Source organism: Drosophila yakuba, chromosome 3R, assembly GCF_016746365.2.
Source record: "Drosophila yakuba strain Tai18E2 chromosome 3R, Prin_Dyak_Tai18E2_2.1, whole genome shotgun sequence".
NCBI classification, from domain to species: Eukaryota; Metazoa; Arthropoda; class Insecta; order Diptera; family Drosophilidae; genus Drosophila; species Drosophila yakuba.
Window position 1 is genome coordinate 1,356,314 of NC_052530.2, and position 20,290 is coordinate 1,376,603.

The 20,290-nt window shown below is 38.2% G+C and overlaps 1 protein-coding gene and 1 long non-coding RNA gene across 12 annotated transcripts in view; one reads left to right on the forward strand and one right to left on the reverse strand.

Annotated features, from left to right (window-relative positions):
* The window catches only part of LOC26535787 (dnaJ homolog subfamily C member 16), a 386,807-nt gene that overhangs the window by 294,600 nt on the left and 71,917 nt on the right, over positions 1-20,290 (reverse strand). For 9 of the 10 annotated variants that reach the window (XM_039375901.1, XM_043207098.1, XM_039375899.2 and 6 more), the window contains 2 exons: positions 12,629-13,023; positions 12,433-12,579 (listed from right to left, as the gene is read on the reverse strand). In XM_039375901.1, coding sequence (XP_039231835.1) covers positions 12,433-12,579; positions 12,629-13,023 — 542 coding nt within the window. Of the gene's footprint in view, positions 1-12,432; positions 12,580-12,628; positions 13,024-20,290 lie in introns of those variants that run through there. The other variant, XM_039375907.2, reaches the window with a different exon arrangement.
* Positions 2,414-3,530, forward strand: LOC120321869. Of its 2 annotated transcripts, none has more exons than XR_005561596.2 (3): positions 2,414-2,700; positions 2,770-2,959; positions 3,027-3,530. It is a non-coding gene; the product is annotated as an uncharacterized LOC120321869 (long non-coding RNA). The 2 variants fall into 2 exon arrangements; XR_005561595.1 differs by having other exon boundaries at positions 2,415-2,569.

The window sequence follows — 20,290 nt, forward strand, 5'->3', positions numbered from 1 at the left end:
AAGGTTTCCAAATATTTACAAAAAGTAACCAGAATGTCTCTAAAATGTCCAAATATGTGTAACGGGATATTCTAAATATATAGTGTAAAGGGAGAACAACTGTTCATTTTTGCAGCACAGCGGAGTTTTGATTGCTTTTCGTCGCAACAAAAGTGAATTCCAAAGCGGTCAAACGTGCTATTAATAGGTCCAATTTTAATTATTTAAATGAATTTTAAAGTTTCAGGTATTTACTTTATTAAATTCTAATTATGAAATTCATTGAATTGATTTATCATATTTGGTGAATTTTTGATGGATTATACCTTTTTTGTGTATTAAAACGTAATTAAACGTAAACGTCATTTTCCGTAGGTATTAAATTTAAGTATTAAATGTTAAGTGAACTCATTTTTCACTTAGAGTTTTAAAAGCGATGAGCACGATGAAATTAATTTTAAAATATTGGTCAATGTTTATAGATAATGTTTTAAAAAATTTCAGCTGTAGAACTTTGCAGATGGCTGAGTTATCTTACACAAAAGAATATACACGGGCCTGCCATAATTGAAAATGCTCTCATATCGAACGGCGAGTTGTCAGAGGAAGCTGCTGAATCCAGAAATAAGAATACAAAAATATGTCGACAACAAACACCGATTTATTTTACCGTCTATTAATAACTTCAGATCCTTTAGTAACGGGACAGCAAAAATTGCTTCCTAAACACAAATCAATTAAAAAAAAATCTGTTTTCGATTTGTTATTGTAACATTATTATATACGTCTTTATTAAAACTTTTGCTTTTTATCTAAATGCGATATCGATTTATCTCTAAGTAATTTTTGTATTTTTTCATATATATATGTAAGCAGGCGATATACATATGTATGGAAGCACTAGAAGTTAGGAGTCGATCGAGAGCCATTGGAGAAGAAGAACGTGTAAAGAGTTGCTAAAAAGAAGCCAAGCCGAACTAAAGCAGTAACCTGAAGCCGTAATCGAAAGCCGTAATCTAAAGCCTTAGCAGAAGCCGTTATTGAGTGCTGTTGTCAAGTCTCTTACTTATTATAAACATTTGCCGTGCTATTAATCGTTGTATTACTGAAATACCTATTAATTATCAATAAACTATAAACATGTAAATACATATATTATCCTTTTGTTGTATTTTTTCTTTACAAAATTAAAACATTTACATTTATAATCTTTCATATTAAGAAAATTGAAGCATACTTTTGGGTGTATTTTTTGGTTTTTGCTTTTTGGTGGGCGTAAATACTAACTACCACGCCCCTTTTTTAGATTTTTTCCAATTCTTATTTTTTTAAAAAGAACTTACAGTAAAAATTTCATAACGATATGTCTGCTAAAAGTATTTTTGGCCATATAGGCCACATCACTGTGCGATGAAAACAATCATTACGGACAGGGAACCGAGTATAAGAATCAGATAATAAATGATTTATGCGAGTATATAACTATTTCAAACATTACTTCAACTGCACATCACCAACAGAATTTAGGTAAAACAAGAGAGAACGCCATAGTCGAGTTTCCCGACTATCTGATACCCTTTACTAAGCTAGTGAAAGTGCGAAGGAGACTCTTCAACACTAACAGTTGCTGGCGGTTTGTGGACGTGTGTCAAAAAGTTGTTTGGCAAATAGTTAAAAATTTATTGATAAACTTCTGCTGCGTCTGTCTCTGGAGTCTGTATGCTTAATCTCAACATTCTAGCTGTTGTAGTTCCTGAGATCTTGACGTTCATACCGACAGACGGACGGCCATGGCCAGATCGACTCGGCTATTAATCCCGATCAATATATACTTCATATGGTCGGAAACGCTTCCTTCTGCCTGTTACATACTTTTCAACGAATCTAGTATACCCTTTTACTCTACCAGTAAGGGGTATAATTAAACGCAGTCACAGAATATTTAACGAGTATGTTTTCATTACATTTCTGTAAAAAAAACTGATTGGGATATATGGATTCATTATTTACATATTGCTTCAACACAACACCCTTAGTAGTTCACGAGATTGGGAGATTACCAAAAAAGATTTGAACAAAATAGACAAAACAGAACCCATACATAACATGGTTAATTACTATAAAGAAGTAAAGTTAGGATAGGAGCTAATAATAATATTACAATCGTAGGATATAAAAACAAAAAACAGGTCCGTAAAGATAGGTTTAAAATGTTTAATTCTTAAAATATATTTTAAAGTTGGTCACTCATAAGGAAAACAAATTCTTTTCTTAATTTCTTTATTTTTTAATTATGAAACAATTTACACCAATTAATTTTCAATAATTATAATAATTATTATTTCGCATATTACATGTTAGATGATAGTATATTAATAAAAAAAAAAAACATCAATAATTAAAAACTTTTTAGAAAATAACTTCATAATATTACGGTTTTTTTAAGGAGGGAGATGTGGTAGGCACACATATCAAGTACCCACTGTACCCACATATCAAGCTTTTAAAATACAAACACGTTGTAGCACTCTGTTGCCGTGTGGAAATAAACAGTTCAGCCCCAGTGCAGGCCACCATGCATAATTGCATGGTAAGCGTTGTGTGCATATAGCACTTCTTCCCCTCCAGCGCCGCCGTTTGGCGACAACTCCAACATATAAAATATACATATAAGCGCCTCTGCGCTGCCGGCGTAGTCTCCCCCTTGTTTTGAAGCATCTTGTATATTGTGTTATGTTTAGATATTTTTTCAGTTTATTATTGGTTTAGTGAAATTCTATCTATTTGCAGAACACTTTTTACCACGCCCATAAACCGGCTCCAGCTGCATTGTAGTAATCGACAGTGAGCAGCTGTAACAGGGTCGCAATCCACGCGTTCTAATCGAGTGTGGTCTAGAAAGTTATTAAAAAGCGGTGACATAGTGCTTCTCCTCACGAGGAAACATTTTCTTGATTTAGTTAAGTTGGCGAAAGGCAAGGTAAGCCACAAAGTGCCAATATTTTTTTGTAGTAATTTTGACAGCATCTTTGTATCGGGACTATTAGGGAGTGTACAGAGTAGCACCCCTTCAGACGCAGCGGACAAGACGGCCTCTCTGCGCTCAACGGACTACGCGTTCCAGCAGCAGCAGAGCCGTTATCGCTCGGCGGTTGCCGATTTCTTTTCTTGTGCGTCTAGGGGAGCAGCCCGGCGGCTAAGGAAGTCGCCGTCCAGCGGAGCACCTCTGTACAGCGGAGCACCTCCGTTCAGCCGAGCCCCTCTGTCCAGCGGAGCATCCTCTACGACCAGCGGAGCACCGAATTTTATAAATCTGTAGCAGTCTCTAGCCAGAGAGTACCAGTAAAAAATAGTGAGAGTGTAGTCCTTCAGTGTTGTCAGTGCAGCCGACCATGGCAGATTTAAGGTTTAAGATCGTGCCCGAGCGCATTTTATTACGGTGTTAGAGTGAATATCGTGATTAACCCTGCATGTTTCCCTCGAAATAGAGACGGAAATTTATTAAATGCAAGCTACACATTATAAATAAATGTAAATTATAATTAAATTATTGACTCACTAAAAAGGAAAATAATAATGAAAGAAATGGAATTTAAACAAACCAAAAATTATTAATTTTTAAATTATAAAGTCTTCAAAAATAATAAATTGTACAAAGAAATACGTCAGCAGTTTAATAAAAATTTTATAAATATCTGAGCGGTCATGAATTAATACGGGTTTACGTTTAAAGAATTTAAAAAAATTCTTAGCCGGCTACAAGTTGTGAACACTATTTATTTGAGAAACCCATGGCGATTTTGAGTCGCATTCTCTTACAGCCATCGCCAGGGAGATCGATCTTTCGTAGTTGGAAAATTTTTAGTGAGTGTTGTAACGCACATAACAAAAATAATATGATTGGTCATTATTTTGCCAAACCTTTCAATTAAATAAAAGTCATCCATGGGATTAAAAGCTAAAGTAAATTAATTATTAAAAATCAAAATGAATTTATTTTTTGAACATACAAAACCAAACTATCCATAGTTAAAGTAATAAATATTTCTCAATATAAAAATCTAGCTAAAAAAAAAAGTATGCGATGAACACAAAAAGAACAATTTAATGAAATATAGCAACAACCTGAGAAAACGCTATTGTCGAGTTCCCCGACAATCTGATACCCGGTACTACCCTGATACTAGTAGAGGTGCGAAGGATAAATTTCAGTATTGACGGATTTTGCGGTTTGTAGGCGATATGATGGGCGTTGGAGAAAGTATTTTAGCAAATCGAGAGCAATTAACAAGACTAACAAATATAAAATATTATAACAAAATTCAAAAGTGGGGGCGGGGCAGTTTTGGGCGGTTTGTGAGCGTTAGTTAGGGAGTGGCAAATAATTTTTTTTGCAAATCGATATAAATTTAATAAAAATAATGAAAATCAAGAGAGAACGCTATAGTCGAGTTCCCCGACCATCTGATACCCGTTACTCAGCTAGTGGAAGGGAGAAGGAGGGTCTTAAACACAGTTTTTGGCGGTTTGTAGGCGTAACAGTGGGCGTGGCAGAAAGTTTTTTGGCAAATCGATAGAAATTTACAACACCAATTCAAAAATGAAAAAATATCAAAACATTTTTCAAAAGTGTGGGCGTAGCAGATTTGGGCGGTTTGTGGGCGTTAGAGTGGGCGTGTCAAAAAGTTTTTTAGCAAATCGATAGAAATTTACAAGACCATTACAAAAATGAAAAAATATCAAAACATTTTTCAAAAGTGTGGGCGTAGCAGCTTTGGGCGGTTTGTGGGCGTTAGAGTGGGCGTGGCAAAAAGTTTTTTGGCAAATCGATAGAAATTTACAAGGCCAATACAAAAATGAAAAAATATCAAAACATTTTTCAAAAGTGTGCGCGTGGTAGTTTTGGGCGGTTTGTGGGCGTGGCAACGTGAATCGACAAACTTGCGCTGCGTCTATGTCTCTGGAGTCTGTATGCTTAGTCTCAACTTTCTAGCTTTTGTAGTTCCTGAGATCACAGCGTTCATACGGACGGACAGACAGACGGACAGACGGACGGACGGACAGACGGACAGACGGACAGACGGACATGGTCATATCGACTCGGCTATTGATCCTGATCAAGAATATATATACTTTATATGGTCGGAATCAATTCCTTCTGCCTGTTACATACTTTTCAACGAATCTAGTATACCCTTTTACTCTACGAGTAACGGGTATAAATATCAAAACCCTTTTGAAATGTGTGAGCGTAGCAGGTATTGGGCGGTTTGTGGGCGTTAGAGTGGGAGTAGGAACATGGGCGCTGGGTCTATGTTTTTGGAGTCTGTTAAATCTCAACTTTATAGCTTTTATAGTTCCTGAACTCCTGAGCTCCGACAACGTACTAACATCGCATAGCAGAAAACGACAGTGACTGAAACAAGTGGTCCGATTCTGAATTTACCTAGAAAATAAAAAAACTCTAAGTAAGTAGAATGTGAGCAAGAAGCGGAAAGGAAAAAAAACGTAAAAAAAAAATTATAGGGCTGATATTTTCGAGTTAACCTCCATCCGCATGATCAACGGATACAAAACTGCAAGCAGAGTTAAATAATTAGAGTCAAAAAATTATAAATAACTCAAGAAAGCCCAAATACAACTTCCTTTGTTATAAAAGTTAGACGGTATAAAAGTACTAAAACATTTTCATATGAATATATGATAATATATCACCAATGAAAGACCTTGACTGGTAGGAGTGAGAGCGGAGGTTTTTCGTATACATAAAAACCGCAAAGCTCTTTAAGCTGTCCAAAGTAGTCGATATTGCTACGTAGGACACAGAATCCGACAGCATTACAAAGAGTTGAGGAAACAGTTTCGTCGTCAAATATTCTACATGAATTTAAGACATAATCGGTAAAAGTCTAGCATTTAGCAGCACCCCTCCTGACCGATGAGTCAGTAAAGCCTAATGAAAAATTAGATAGAAGCTCTATATAAAAAAAAGTTTTATAATATATATACATTTGGCAGGAAAAGTCAATAGTTTAATCATCTTGTGGACTCAATTGCCAAAATTATTAATAAAGTAGATGTTTTAGAAACAAGTTTAATTACATCATTATATCTTTAATTATAATAATAATATTATTACTTAACGTATTTTATGAAAGACTTACAAGATACACAGAATATGCATTATAAAAAGGTATTGTTAAAATTAAATGTCAAACAACAAAAAAATGTTCGAGTTTCAGGTTCAGCTTATAATTCGCCAAGAATTTCATAAATCTTGTAAGTTACTCATGGCATATTATGAAGTATAGCGTTCTATCTTGTTTTCAAAATAGGAAACAAGATAGAAAGCTATAGTCGAGTTCCCCGACTATCTGATACCCGTTATTCAGCAGACAGACGGACATAGCCAGATCGGCTCTATTGATCCTGATCAAGAATATATATACTTTATATGTACGGAAACGCTTACTTCTGCCTGTTATATACTTTTCAACGAATCTGTAAATAGGTTGGGCCTACATATATCAACAAATACAACGTTAAAGAATATAAAACTACTAATTTAAACGTACAACAAACTGCGTGATAGAAAATAGAAAATAGTTAATAATTTTCGTTATAACAACTGGCACAGGCTTAAAGAAAATATATTAGTATATATTGGATTTCTGGAATACATCCTCGCCCCTTCTGTTTTATAACGATGGCAAGGCAGAAAATCTTCAGAATTTCAAAAATGCCTCCATCCTGTTACTTTTATTAAAATATATGTCATGTAATGTTCAATAAGGCTCTAGCAGTAAATTCCATAAATCCAAACTAAAATTTGATTTATAGAGTTACACAGAGGCAACTGGACAGTCAAATACTGTTCTATGTTAACAAAATTAATCTCACCACGGTCATCAGGCCTGATGACGTCGGATATTACGTCGATTCATGCGTAATTTTTGAGATTATAAGCCAATGCTCTCTACAGACTCGAAGTCCAACAATATGTACACGTTAAGTTTAAAGGCTGTAGCCTTTAATTTGATGTATAAAATCTTCGGCTTAAACTACATCTTACTTTAAGCCGAAAGCTATAGAATTTAATTGAATATATACATCTTGAAACAAGGATTTCGTAATGATGATCCGCACGTGGACGGTGGAGTCCGTTTAGTGATCCCCACGTGGAATGCGGCGTCCGATAGATGATCCGCACGTGAAATGCGGGTTCCGTAATGATGATCCACACGTGGACGGTGGAGTCCGTTTTGGTGATCCGCACGTGGAATGCGGCGTCCGATAGATGATCCGCACGTGAAATGCGAATTCCGTTTGGTGATCCGCACGTGGAATGCGTCATCCGCCGATGATCCGCACGTGGAATGCAGAGTTCTTAAGGCGATCCGCACAGGGTGTTTCCTAGTTTCGCTTGTTGTTCATCGGCAGGTTATGTCGTCTCGGTTCGTCAATTGATTCTCATCAACCTTCCAGGGGTAACGATTACTAAAGGTGCTCCGACCGTGGATGCGTGACGCGCTAGATACAAACGAGGACTTCGCTCGTGCCCAGTTTGTAATTTTAATGCCAGTGTCCATTGGCAACCTCAATTAGAGCTCTGATGCCCAGAAATGCACAGAATCCACATACACAATTCAGTTTAAAATAAGTATCACCAGATTCTGTCTGAATTGGTGCTCCAGCTAAGGTGTTCACGATTTGCACGTGACTTAGATTAACACGCGGTTTTATTTAAATTCGCAAGCACTACTTTCAGATCAATATAAAAAGAGTCCGACTGACGCCGACCATAAACGCGGTAAGCTTCTAACAGCAACATAGTTGCAATTCGGGTGATCTCGCGTTAGGAAATGTTAATTACTTATGCTAAAAAAAACTTGACTAGATGGACTGAGATTTAAAGGCAGTCTATTCATTCGAGCTTAAAACTGGAAAAAGGGTGGTTAACTTTGCATTTCCAGATGTCCGTGGCGTGAAAGGTGCCAAGATCTCCTCCGTTTAGGTCCTCCAATAAGTACAGTGAATTCCCTATTCGTTTTTTACTCTTGCCTTATCCCCTATGGGTGCTTAGAAATGATCTGACAGTTTGCTTATCAAAAAGTTTCCGTTAATTACCAGCTGTCCTAGTTGAAAACATCGGTCGGCTGCGAAGGTCATAAACATTTTTATTCTGCGCATAAGCCTTCTCCATATGGCGACGAATGTTTGAACGAATTTGCGGCAAATAGACTCTAGTAATTTAGTATCCTCCCTTAGTACTGAACTATGACCTTCGATGTGAATTTCTTTACTGGCTTGAGAAAGGTAACTTTCGAAAAATGATCTAAAATTATGAAGATTCCTATATTTCCTCGTTTAGATCGCGGGAAGGGTCCTTTAAAATCAACGTACAGCCTTTGAAATGGCCAATGCGTAACGATCGCGTGGGATATTTTGAAGTATGACACAGTTCACACTTGCATACAAAAGTACGTTGACAACCATACGTGGCCAGTATAAATACCTTCGGATATGTTCCAGAGTTTTGGCAATCCCGCGTTGGGCAGATACAGGTTCATTAACCACTTAAGACTGGCGTGGTCGGTGATTATTTTAAACGGGTGTCCATCGATGTACATTCGAAATTTCTTTATCGCCAAACATTTCAACTCAGTCACCGAGTAGTTTCACTGAGTTTGGTTTAGTTTTTTTACATTTAAGCTATCGATAGCTCATTTCTCTCCTCGTCTAGTTGTGCTAATACTGCACCAATACCATAGGAAGACGCATCGCATTGGATGATGAATGGTCGTTGGTAACTTTGATGTCGAAGAAAGACTGCCAAACACAGTTTCGCCTCAAAAGATTCTTGGGCAGCTTCAGTCCATTCGAAGACTGTTCTTTTCAGCCGGTCAGAGAGAGCCGCAGTCCCTGCTGAGCAGTTTGGAATAAATCTCTGGTACCAGCCAGTCATTCCTAAGAAACGACGTAACTGACGCTTTGTTTGGGGTCTCGAAAACTCTTGTACTAGTACCTTCTCTGGGTTGACTTGGAGAGTACGTTCGCCCACGATATGACCGAGGTACTCCACATTTTTCAATCCAAACTGGCTTTTTCGTATAATGATTGTTTATCCGGCTTCTCGCAGGAGCTTGGCGACTGCAATTAAATGACTTAAGGGATCCTCAAAGGTAGATGACATGACCAGAAGGTCATCTAAATAGACGAACACGATATTCTTCATTGCATAGGGAATTACTTGATCCATCAGGCGACACATAGTGTGTGGAGAATTACAAAGGCCAAAAGGCATGCGTGTGAATTGATAGAGTGGCCTATTCGGCATCGTAAATGCTGTCTTTGACTTGGACGAAGCATCAAAACAAATACCAAAATGCATCCTTGAGATAGATTTTAGAGATACCATGTACTGAAGGCAATCTACTAAGCAAACCTTCTAAAATCGGCATTGGGAACGCATCCGTTTTCGTTACCTCATTCACCTATTCACTAACGTAACATTAACGTAGTCCATCTCGCTCAAACAAATGAAATAAGTCCGTTACCGCTTGTAACTCACGTTGTTGGGCAGCTGTTGCTAAAGTTCTGTCACGTCCTAAGACTCTTCTCCGATCTCGTTGAAGGTCTTCCAAAAATCATTTCTGCAAATTACATCTTGAGTAATAGTTTCCACAAAAGGAAACACTAACATTCCAATCATCCGAATTAGGTTTTAGTGCCGGACATCCGATCTCGGACGGCTCCGGACATCCACGTTGGAGTTTTCCGAAGTCGGTTTACAATCTGGACAACTAGGCTTGTACGTGTCCAGTTTCCCACATCCATAACAAAATACACGACGGCGTTTTAACCAATCGGGGTAACAATGACCAGCGCACAATTTCAGCATTTCCTTAAGCGAAGGGTATTTATTTTAACTTCGTGATCGTCCTCTTGATCAGCGTTAGCGTCATCTTCATGCATTACTTCTGTAACCACACGTGCCAATAGAATTCCTCATGCTTAAAGCATTCGCTACATAAAGCAGACAAATTTGCGATTGGCACATGTAATAGTTTGTATTTTAGCTCAGGCTTCAGATTTCTCTTAACCGCATCTACTAGGTCGGAATACGATATTCGGATACGCAGGGTATCTGCAATCGCCAGCATTGAGTCCAAAAAATCTTCAACATTTTCATTCGGTTTCTGCTGATCTTATTTTTGATGTCTATGATGTTGGTATCTTTCTCTGAGTCGGGTAAACAGAGTAATCTAATTTCTATCAGCCGAATGTTAACGAAAGCTCCAGTAGTATAATAGAGCTGGTTCTGGGAACAACAGAAAGGCGAATTGGTACAAGAGGTCAAAGTCCCCATTTAAACATTGAGAACTGTTTTACTTCTCCACTCCTCTTCCACTCTAGCAGACGGAGCTTGCGACGGGAAGTAAAAGTTTTTTAGGGCAACTGCAATTTGTTTGGTAATCGACGCTGAGATTGTCTCTTGAAAATGAGTTAGAGATTCGCTAATAAGGTTGTGAACTCGTTGTTCAGATAATGTTGCGGTGTTGTCCACTTCCTGTGGACGCACGTGGCGGACAAGAGACTGTCTGGGAGCGCTCAGTTGCGTTTGACGGATTTCTCCTTAAACTTCGTGCTGGGGGTCCTGATCTTGCATTGGTTAAGATGTTGAGCTCGTCTAAGCTACAAGCTCTACGACAGTTGGGACAATTGTAATTCTTAAACATCCACTGCGATATACAATCGCTATGAAATCTAATTCAACAGGTGGTTTCAATGATCGGAACTTCGCTAGCTACTGCATCGTTACCAATGGTGCATTCAGGATTGCTGACAGCAATGTTGTCGCAACTTCTTGTAATAGGTACCATTAGTACAACAAAATATTTTTGAAATAACTATATAAAAAAAACGTGATAAGGGTTTGGTCTGCCTCGTATACGGTTTACAACAATTTCCAGCTAGCTAGGGTTATCCTCATCTTCAACTGATTCTACTCTTAGGGTTTTTGAAAAAATTGTCTGGTTAAAAGAGGAATGATCTGAATTATCCAATATCAAACAGTCTTGATTTCCACCATCCATATATACGTCGTCAATCTGAAGTTCTGGTCGGTATAGAGTTGTAATAATACAATACTATCATTCCATACTAGGAACTCCTTCTTCTTGTTTCGGATTGACATATTAACAACCTCATTATTTATATTAATATGACCGGTCTGGTTTGACTTAAATCTGCCAATCCCAGCAATTGGGAAACACTATGTTTTAGGTCTTTTCTTATTCAGATCAGTATAAAAAGAGACCGAACTGACGCCGACAGTAAAGTCGGTAAGCTTCTAACAGCAACATAGTTGCATTTCTGGTGATCTCGCTTTAGGAAATGTTAATTACTTATCCTAGGCAAAAGTAGTAGGGCTGCCAGATTAATTACCTGGAACACCACTGTTAATGCTTTAGCTGATAAATAAACGCTCGAAATCTTGACTATTTAAAAATGGTTTAAAACCACCCTTACACATCAGACTTAGCGATCACCCATGATCGTTGACTGCTTCTGGGAACTAATTACATACATGTAGTATCACGTTATCCTGAGGAACTCCAAAGGATAAGACGGGACGTGCGAACCAAAACTAACGCCCTATTGTGCTGCCTATCGATAAGGCACTATCATCATCGAGTCCAAATGTAACAAACCTTTTGACATATCGTTAGAAACTGGCAAGCCAAAATAAATAAATTCAAAAAATTTCAAAAGTGTGGGCGACTGCGCGCGTGTTAGTTTTTGGCAGTTTGTGAGCATATGAATGGGCGTTGCGTGGTAGCTTTGGGCGTTGCATAAATTTGATGCATATTAATAGAAAATGGATAGACAAATAGAAAATGAAAAAATTGTAAAACATTCTTTAAAACTGTGATCGTGGCAAACAGTTTCTTAGCAAATCGATAGAAATTTACAAGACCAATACACAACTGAAAAACTATCAAAAATTTTCAAAAACTGTGGGCGTGGCAGCATTGGTCAACAAAATGGCGCTGAGTCTTAGGAATGTGCAGGTTTAATTTAGCTTTCTAGCCTTTGTAGTTCCTGAGATCTTAACATTCAAACGGACTGTCCGGACATGGCCAGATCGACTCCGCTTGATCCTGATCAAGAATATATGTATATACTTTTCAACGAATCTAGTATGCCCTTTTACTCTACGACGTTATTAAAAATTAAGTATTTGGGTGTAATCCTTTTTTCTATATTTATTAAACAATCTTGATAATATCTTATTAATCGCAGGATTGGCAAAGCTTTCTTTCTTGTTTGTTATTCATCATAATAAACAGATAACATAACATCATATCAGGTGTAATTGTATCTTAATTACAATACATGCTTACTTTTGTAAGAACATTTTTGTTTAGTTATCAGTTAAAGAGAACTTACCAACAACTTTTTGCGGGGTAAAGTTATGATCCCGATATAGGAAATACTGATTGTCCAAAATCAGAACCAGTTGGGGTACTTCTCGGGCGCCACATTTTCGAAAAATTGACTCTTCATGCACTGCGTTGACTGTTGCGAAGCTAATACCTTAAAAATTCAAAGACAGTGAATTGGCACTTTCAAAGCTAATAAATACCTATTGGCTGAAGTAGTTCAAGTATCTTTTTGAAGGCATCAACAATTCGAGTGCACTTAAAACACCAGTCATTGTAGAACATGACAACGTGCACTTTTTTGGCATTTTTTGATAAAATAATTTTTTCAAAGTAATTAGCTGTTATTGATAACTTATGGTAAAATGCAATATCTTGGTTAATATTAAATCGTTGTCCAAAATCCTCATTTTTATTTAATGAAAAGCGATTATATTCACTATAATCATGTTTCGTTTGAAGGTACTGTGAGTTAGTATCCGATACTCCATACCGGTCAAAAATTCGCCGTCGATCCATGTCGGATAGAAGTTCATAAGCTAGTTTAATTTGTATAAACTTTTCGGCGCCGTAATCATTTCGAATTTTATCTGGATGCCTGTAATATATAAAAACTAATTAATAAACAGATATAAAAATATAAAAGTGTATATTCGTACAATAATGTTATGTGCCCCCTTAACATAGTAGAAAAGTTCTGAAATCATTCGACTAAATCACTATACGATCTAAAGCACACTTTACGTACAATAGACTATTAAAAACATCCTACGAAACTAAAGAAAATCCCGGTGTGAGTGAAATACTTTGATAAAGCGTACTTACACTGACGAGCAAAACTGTAACACGAGTTGTATATTCTAACTTCAACGGTCAGTATCTTCTCTCCTATTTTATGTACGATAATAATCTTAGTCTTGTTTTGTTGCTACTATATTTGACTATCGCTTGTGAACTCGTGTGACTCGAAATTTGGTTTTTCAGGTTATATGGTCAGATGAAACCAAAATTAATCGTTTCGAGTCAGATGGACGCTCTTGGTATTGGACTAGAGATCCCACAGTCCAGTCACCAAGTAACGTGAAGCAAACCGTGAAGCACGGTGGCGGATCCATAATGGTTTGGGGCTGTATACACAAAAACGGAGTTGGTCCCTTGGTGTTAATTGAAGGTATAATGCGGAAGGAACAGTACTTAAACATTTTGCAACAAAATCTTCCAGAAGTGATTCAAAATATAGGTATTGCTACTAAAAAATGCATATTTCAGCAAGATAATGATCCCAAACACACTTCGAATTTAGTGAAAAATTGGATGGAAAAGCAAAATTTTCAGTCGCTGAAGTGGCCACCGCAATCTCCGGATATGAATCCAATCGAAAATTTGTGGAGCCATGTAAAATCCCAACTGGCAAAATATCCAGCCCCTCCAAGTGGAATGATGGAGCTGTGGGAAAGAACAAAGGACGTCTGGTACGCTATTCCTCCTGAAATGGTGCTATGGTATACCCAAAGTATGCCAAATCGCATAACGGAGCTAAAAAAATCAAAAGGGCTGTGGACTCATTATTAAAATAATTTTTAAAAAAATTTTCGTTTAATACATCACCCCAGTGCAAAACTGTAACATTTGACTTCTTTTACATTTTGCTTCGGAATATTTATTTCAGATTATCAAATCGCTTCATATTTTCACAAGCGGTAGTCAAATATAGTAGCAACAAAACAAGACTAAGATTATTATCGTACATAAAATAGGAGAGAAGATACTGACCGTTGAAGTTAGAATATACAACTCGTGTTACAGTTTTGCTCGTCAGTGTAATTATCAATTAAATAAATCAAAATCAAAATGGATTTCTCTATAGCATAATATCAAATCCTTCGTCTTAAAATTGCCTTACAATGGGTAAGCCCTAATATTTGAGTTATTCAAATAAATTCGACCTAAACAGAAATCTTTCTTAGGCACCATACTCATTTTACTCGTCTTCAGTCATACTTAATTTTGAAACTTTTCAAGAAATAGTCCAGCCCGTGAAATCATTCGTTGGCATAAAAGCTTTGACCAATATTATATTATTAATCAAAAAATGCAGTCTGTAAACACACGCTTTTGATTTTTAATGCTCTCGTCGACATACCAACCATATAACCTTTTTGTAAAATCAGTTTATATAGGTAATCTAAATAAAAAGAACTTTATCAATAAAATTCTGATGTATAGTAATTTGCTAGAATAAAAATCGTTATTTAAAATATAATTTTTTTCAAGTTTTGATTATTTTAATCTTTCCTTTTACTTGGTAGACTAACAATAACTTTTAAAATCTTATTCTAAGCTAACTAATTGTCATTTTATAAAATGATTCATGCTATGTGACCTAACAAAATTAAGCCTATAAGTCCAAAGCTCTGCCAAAAGTGGCAAAAATTCTGTTCTCGTTTCACTGTGTCCAACGCAAGCCAAATTCTTTCCGCAACACATTTTTGCTTTAATTCCGCAGTACTATCTAAGAATACTATAACGAAACAAACAACACATACCCACTGGCCATTCCAAATAAAATATTAATTAAACATTTACACGCCAGTTCCATATATTACATATATTACATCAACATATATTACATCAACATATACTACATCCATATACATTGCATATATTACATCTACATATATCACATATACATTACATATATTACATCCACATATATCACATATACATTACATATATTACATCCACATATATAATCGACATGCATTGCGCATATTATCTGCATTCCTTTTAAACATATACCATTGTTTCCCGTCGGCAAATCCAAACCACAAATAAAATTTATTCCAAGGGCCGACGCGGAAAAGGCGTTTTGTTTTCCATCAATTTTTTCTATAAATTTCCAAATCAATTTCCGAGCAATAAATTAAAAGCGGTTTTTTTCTTTTTTTTAACAAATAAAATTTTCAATATTTATTAAATTAATTTTTAAATTTTCAAAAAATTTTAAAAAACTACAAGACAATAATTTTTTCATCCATAAATAAATAATACGACCGCCAAATATAAGTCGTTCACCCGACAAATATTTTTTCCTGTATTGCTTGGATATTAATTTGTGTTTGTTTTGGAAGTACTTACAACGCGGAGAAAAGATTCCAATTCCACCATTCCATTTTCTCCGCTTCCAGTTGTAAACAAAAAAATAAAATTTTCTACGTTCTACTAAACATTTTTTTTCACCGTGTTCCACATTCCAAGTGTTCCAACCGTAAATCAGGTGGACCTAATTACCATAAATCACAGGTCATTTATACAATTCGCTGTTAACTCCGAGTCACCTGTCCAATTAGTCGAGAGTACGGCGTTTCCACTTCGTAAATTTTACACCACTTTCTCACCCATTACATCCTATACGGTCTGTTTCCGCTGCTTTATACCGTTCACGGCGGCAAGCTTAAATTTATTAAGTGCAGTCTAAGGAATCTGTCCACATTTTCAAATGTGTGACCGTGCTCCAAAACCGCCTCCCTTCCATTTCGCATTTCTTCGATTATGCCCATAGGTAACGATAAGAAGAAATTTTCCGCTGACAAACACAGGTCTATTTTTCACCACAAGGGCCCAAGAGTCCAAGAATCCCAAGCGTTTCGGTGAAAACGCCTGCGCAGATTTCCGAAGACTGTGCTACTCCATCCAAAGCCACAGTACAGCGCACAGCTAAAAATATGGCTGTTTCCAATCTAGCGCTAGCCAAATTCATTTCGGTTTCTGACCGCTTAAGCGAATTTGAGGCTCACATTAACACTCCGGAATCCGCAGCTCCAACCGTCACGATGCTTAGCGTCCGTCGCGAACAAGTCCGAACCCTATGGGACAAGGTTGAAAAGGAATTCGACATCTGCTCAGAGTGCCTTGTGTCAGAAGGCGAAGCGGCAGTAGGCAACATGCCTAACTGGTAACCAGTTAATGGTGCGCCTCATCCGGTCAAAATACTGGATTCCGAGAATTAAGAACCTGATGAAAGCAGTATTACTACTGCTTACTATTCGTGCAAAGTATGTGTGATCCACAAAAAGCGGTTGGAAAGCCAACTGATGGGTGTCCTGCCCAAAGAAAGAGCATCGTTCTCCCGTCCATTCACTTATACTGGCATGGATTACGCCGGTCCGTTCGATATAAAGAACTATACGGGAAGAGCATGTCTTATTTCAAAGGGGTATGTGTAAGTTTTTGTTTATTTCTCTACCAAGGCCATCCGTTTAGAGCCTACATCTGACTTAACAACCGAAAAGTTTCTTGCCGCTTTCGCTCGTTTTGTATCCAGAAGAGGGTGTCCACGTCAAGTCCAGTCAGACAATAGCAAAACCTTTGTTGGCTCTGCCACCCTGCTGCAGCTCCCTCTGAGTGGTTGCACCCACCATTAAAGTCTCATTTAATGAGATCAAAGATGACGTCTTACTTGACGTGTGGATCACTACTTGCAACTTTGTGGTGCTACTATCAGGTCTCAGGACACACTGATGAGGAACATAGTAGTAATTTCCCGAAGGATGGGTAAAAAGGATCGACATACGACCGAGGTTAAGGTACTGTTTTATAAACTCCTAATACGTGTCGTGTTACTCGAGAATATTTGCAAGTCGGCTTTTAAATAATGGGCCTAAAACATTTGGATTTATCTTAAATGGCAGCTTCTCCTAAAAACGACCAGACGAAAGCCTGTGTATGGTTTGCTTGAAGTGGTGCTCACAAACAACTTGTTTAGCTGTATAAACAGCCTTCTCTGTTCTCTCTGAAACTTGTTCCACTTCCCAAAAAAGTTTCACAAGAGAGTCGAGAGGAGGATTCTGCACCAATCAAGTGTGAGGAGATAAAACTTCGCACAAATGAAGATTGCATGAGGAGGCCCTGCCGTTGCCAGTTACGCAACAAGGCAACGCATAGTAACGGCAGTGCGAAATTGATGAGAAAGAGAGTTTGGAGAAACTGAAGTTGTAGAAAGAGAGTTTGAAAAAACTTAACCTGTAATAAGAGAGTGGAGAAACCGAACCGCTCGAAAGAGTGCTTGGAGAAACATAAGGTTTGAAGGAGAGGACATGGAGAGCGAAAGGGATACGGCACGATCTTAAGCATGACGGCAAGTCAACAGTAGCATCGACGTGCCAGGGTAAGGAGAATAACGTAATCAGCTGGACTTTGGACCAGACCAAGTTGGACTTTGGATCTGGAGACTGGAGACAAGAGGGATTAACCGTTGAAGAAGGCCTATATAAGCAAGCCGAATGCTGGAAGCTGGACAGTCAAGGAGAACGAGTATACGAGTCAACAACGTGAAGAAACGAAGTTAGCAAGGGAGCTGCATCCCTGATAGTCAGCAAGGAACAAGATCACTACGTCGAGACATTCGGGACAAGGAAAGTCTCCAAACTGAGACTTAGGTAACTGAGGTCCAATACGACGAAACACGGTTAGTCCGTAAGCATTCAACAGGCAGGGTCAAACCGAAGAGGGTCCCGAAGAGGCGGCTGGAATTGTGGTGAAGACCCGGTCGACTGTGTCGGAGACTACGTACGTGAACCTGGCGTTTGCCTGGAGTGTCCGTGCGATCCGTACAGGCGTGGTACCGGCACCACCAGTCAGAGGCGACGTGACGTTGATTGCTGTTCTACCAGGCATTTGCCTCGGGGATCGCAGCCGTTAGCTGCCGTGAGTCCGATCGCAGCCGTTAGCTGCCGTGAGTCCGCATCTTTATGATAGAGTTAATATGTTGAAATCGATCCTAAGACCCAAAAATCGGTGGCAAAGTTATGAGAATCGACGCGAGAGTGAATCGACGTATGGACTTTGTGCCGTACTACAGAGTCATTCTTCCCAACAGTTGTGTAGCCGTAAACGGTGTGCTAAATCCTCAACCATGAACTTTATTTGCGACCCAGAATCTAGGAGAGCTCGTGCTAATTGCAACTGTCCAAAGCGATCTCCTACCTTTACTACTGCATTAGCAAGAATAACTTGATCACTACCAGTAATATGGTATGACTGTGCTTGACTATGATGATCAAGCGCTATTGCTTGTTCTTGTGATTGCAGTTAAGACTCTACGCCCAAAACAGTTTGTTGGTGTTCTACCCCGTATCTGTGAAAAAGTGTGTTATGGGGCTTTGAACAAACTAGACATTTTGCTACATACATACGGGTTTTCCTTATTATTTGGCATGTTTTTCCATACTTTTAAATATATTAAATTTTTTACGCGAATTTCCACGAAAAATCCTAAAAGCAGTAGTCCCTGACGCCATGAAAATCCTGGGAGAGTTTTCCTAAATAAAAAACTATTAAAATGCGAATCCGATCTAGCAGCCTAGCTGGGGATTTTCTAATTTACAAGTCAGCGGTTGCAAATGGTCTTTAAATTTATTACTCTGGCGCAACTTCACTTTTCACACGAAATTTTTCTCTGAGCATAAACCTTTTCAGTAGAAGAGTAATCCAATAAACGCAACAACAAATTAAGATCGTATGTAATTTGTTATGCTATGTTTAAATTTATCTTAGATAACCAATTTCAACAAGTTTTTCTAACTTAAACTACTGCTCCAATATTTTCCTTGTGTGGATAAACTTGCATTTGATACTTGGCAAATCAATATTATTAATAAAACAAGAGGGAACGCTATAGTCGAGTTCCCCGACTATCTGATACCCGTTACTCAGCTAGAGCTATGCTTAATCTCAACTTTCTAGCTTTTGTAGTTCCTGAGATCTCGACGTTTATACGGACGGACAGGCGGACGGACAAACGGACGGACAGACGAACATGGCCAGATCGATTTGGTTATTGCTCCTGATCAAGAATATATATACTTTATATGGTCGGAAACGCTTCCTTCTGTCTGTTACATACTATTCAACGAATCTAGTATACCCTTTTCCTCTATGAGTAACGATTAACGGGTATAATTATAACCATTACACCAAGCTTATGGATTTTAGGGCTATTTCGAGTAACATTTGCCTGTTTAAAAGGAATAGGTGATTCGATATCTTCAGCCTTAATTCCAGTTTAGGGGTAAACTTTTATAATGGGTCTTAATATAAACCATAATTTTACTTTCACTACCCTGACTCGGTCGTAGAAGGAGTACACTTTTCCCATCTTGCGGGGTGGCAATTTTCATCTTTTATTTGTTGTGTTGATGGGTTTCGTGCCCAAAGAAAGAGCATCGTTCTCCCGTCCATTCACTTGGGTGGGACGAAAACATTCCAAATGGCCAATGGCCAACTTAGTTCGAGAACGCTCCGGTGACCGACCTGGAGAAGCGTGCTCTAAAAGTCCATCTCGCAAAAGCTCCTTCTGAAGAGTTGTTGGCACGTTTCTCCAAGCTTATGAAAGGTCTGCGGGTCCTTGCTTATGTTCATCACTTCATTCAGCGGTGCAGCATTTGCTGGCCACTGAAATCGCCGCCGCCAAGCGGTTCCTAATTTTGAACACTCAGCGCAGAGAATTCCCTGTGGAATATCACTGCCTAAGTGAAAAGCGTTCAGTGCCAAGTTCAAGTGCCATCCTAAGCATGAACCCGGTTCTAGATCCGCAAGGACTGATCAGGGCGTGCGGCCGTGTGGCGGCTTCCGAAAGCCTTCAATACAATGAACGTCATCCAGTGATTCTTCCGTATAACTGCCTGCTTTCTCGCCTCCTTGCGAATTTCACTCATCGCATAACTCTCCATGGTGGTAACCAGTTAATGGTGCGCCTCATCCGGTCAAAATACTGGATTCCGAGAATTAAGAACCTGATGAAAGCAGTATTACTACTGCTTACTATTCGTGCAAAGTATGTGTGATCCACAAAAAGCGGTTGGAAA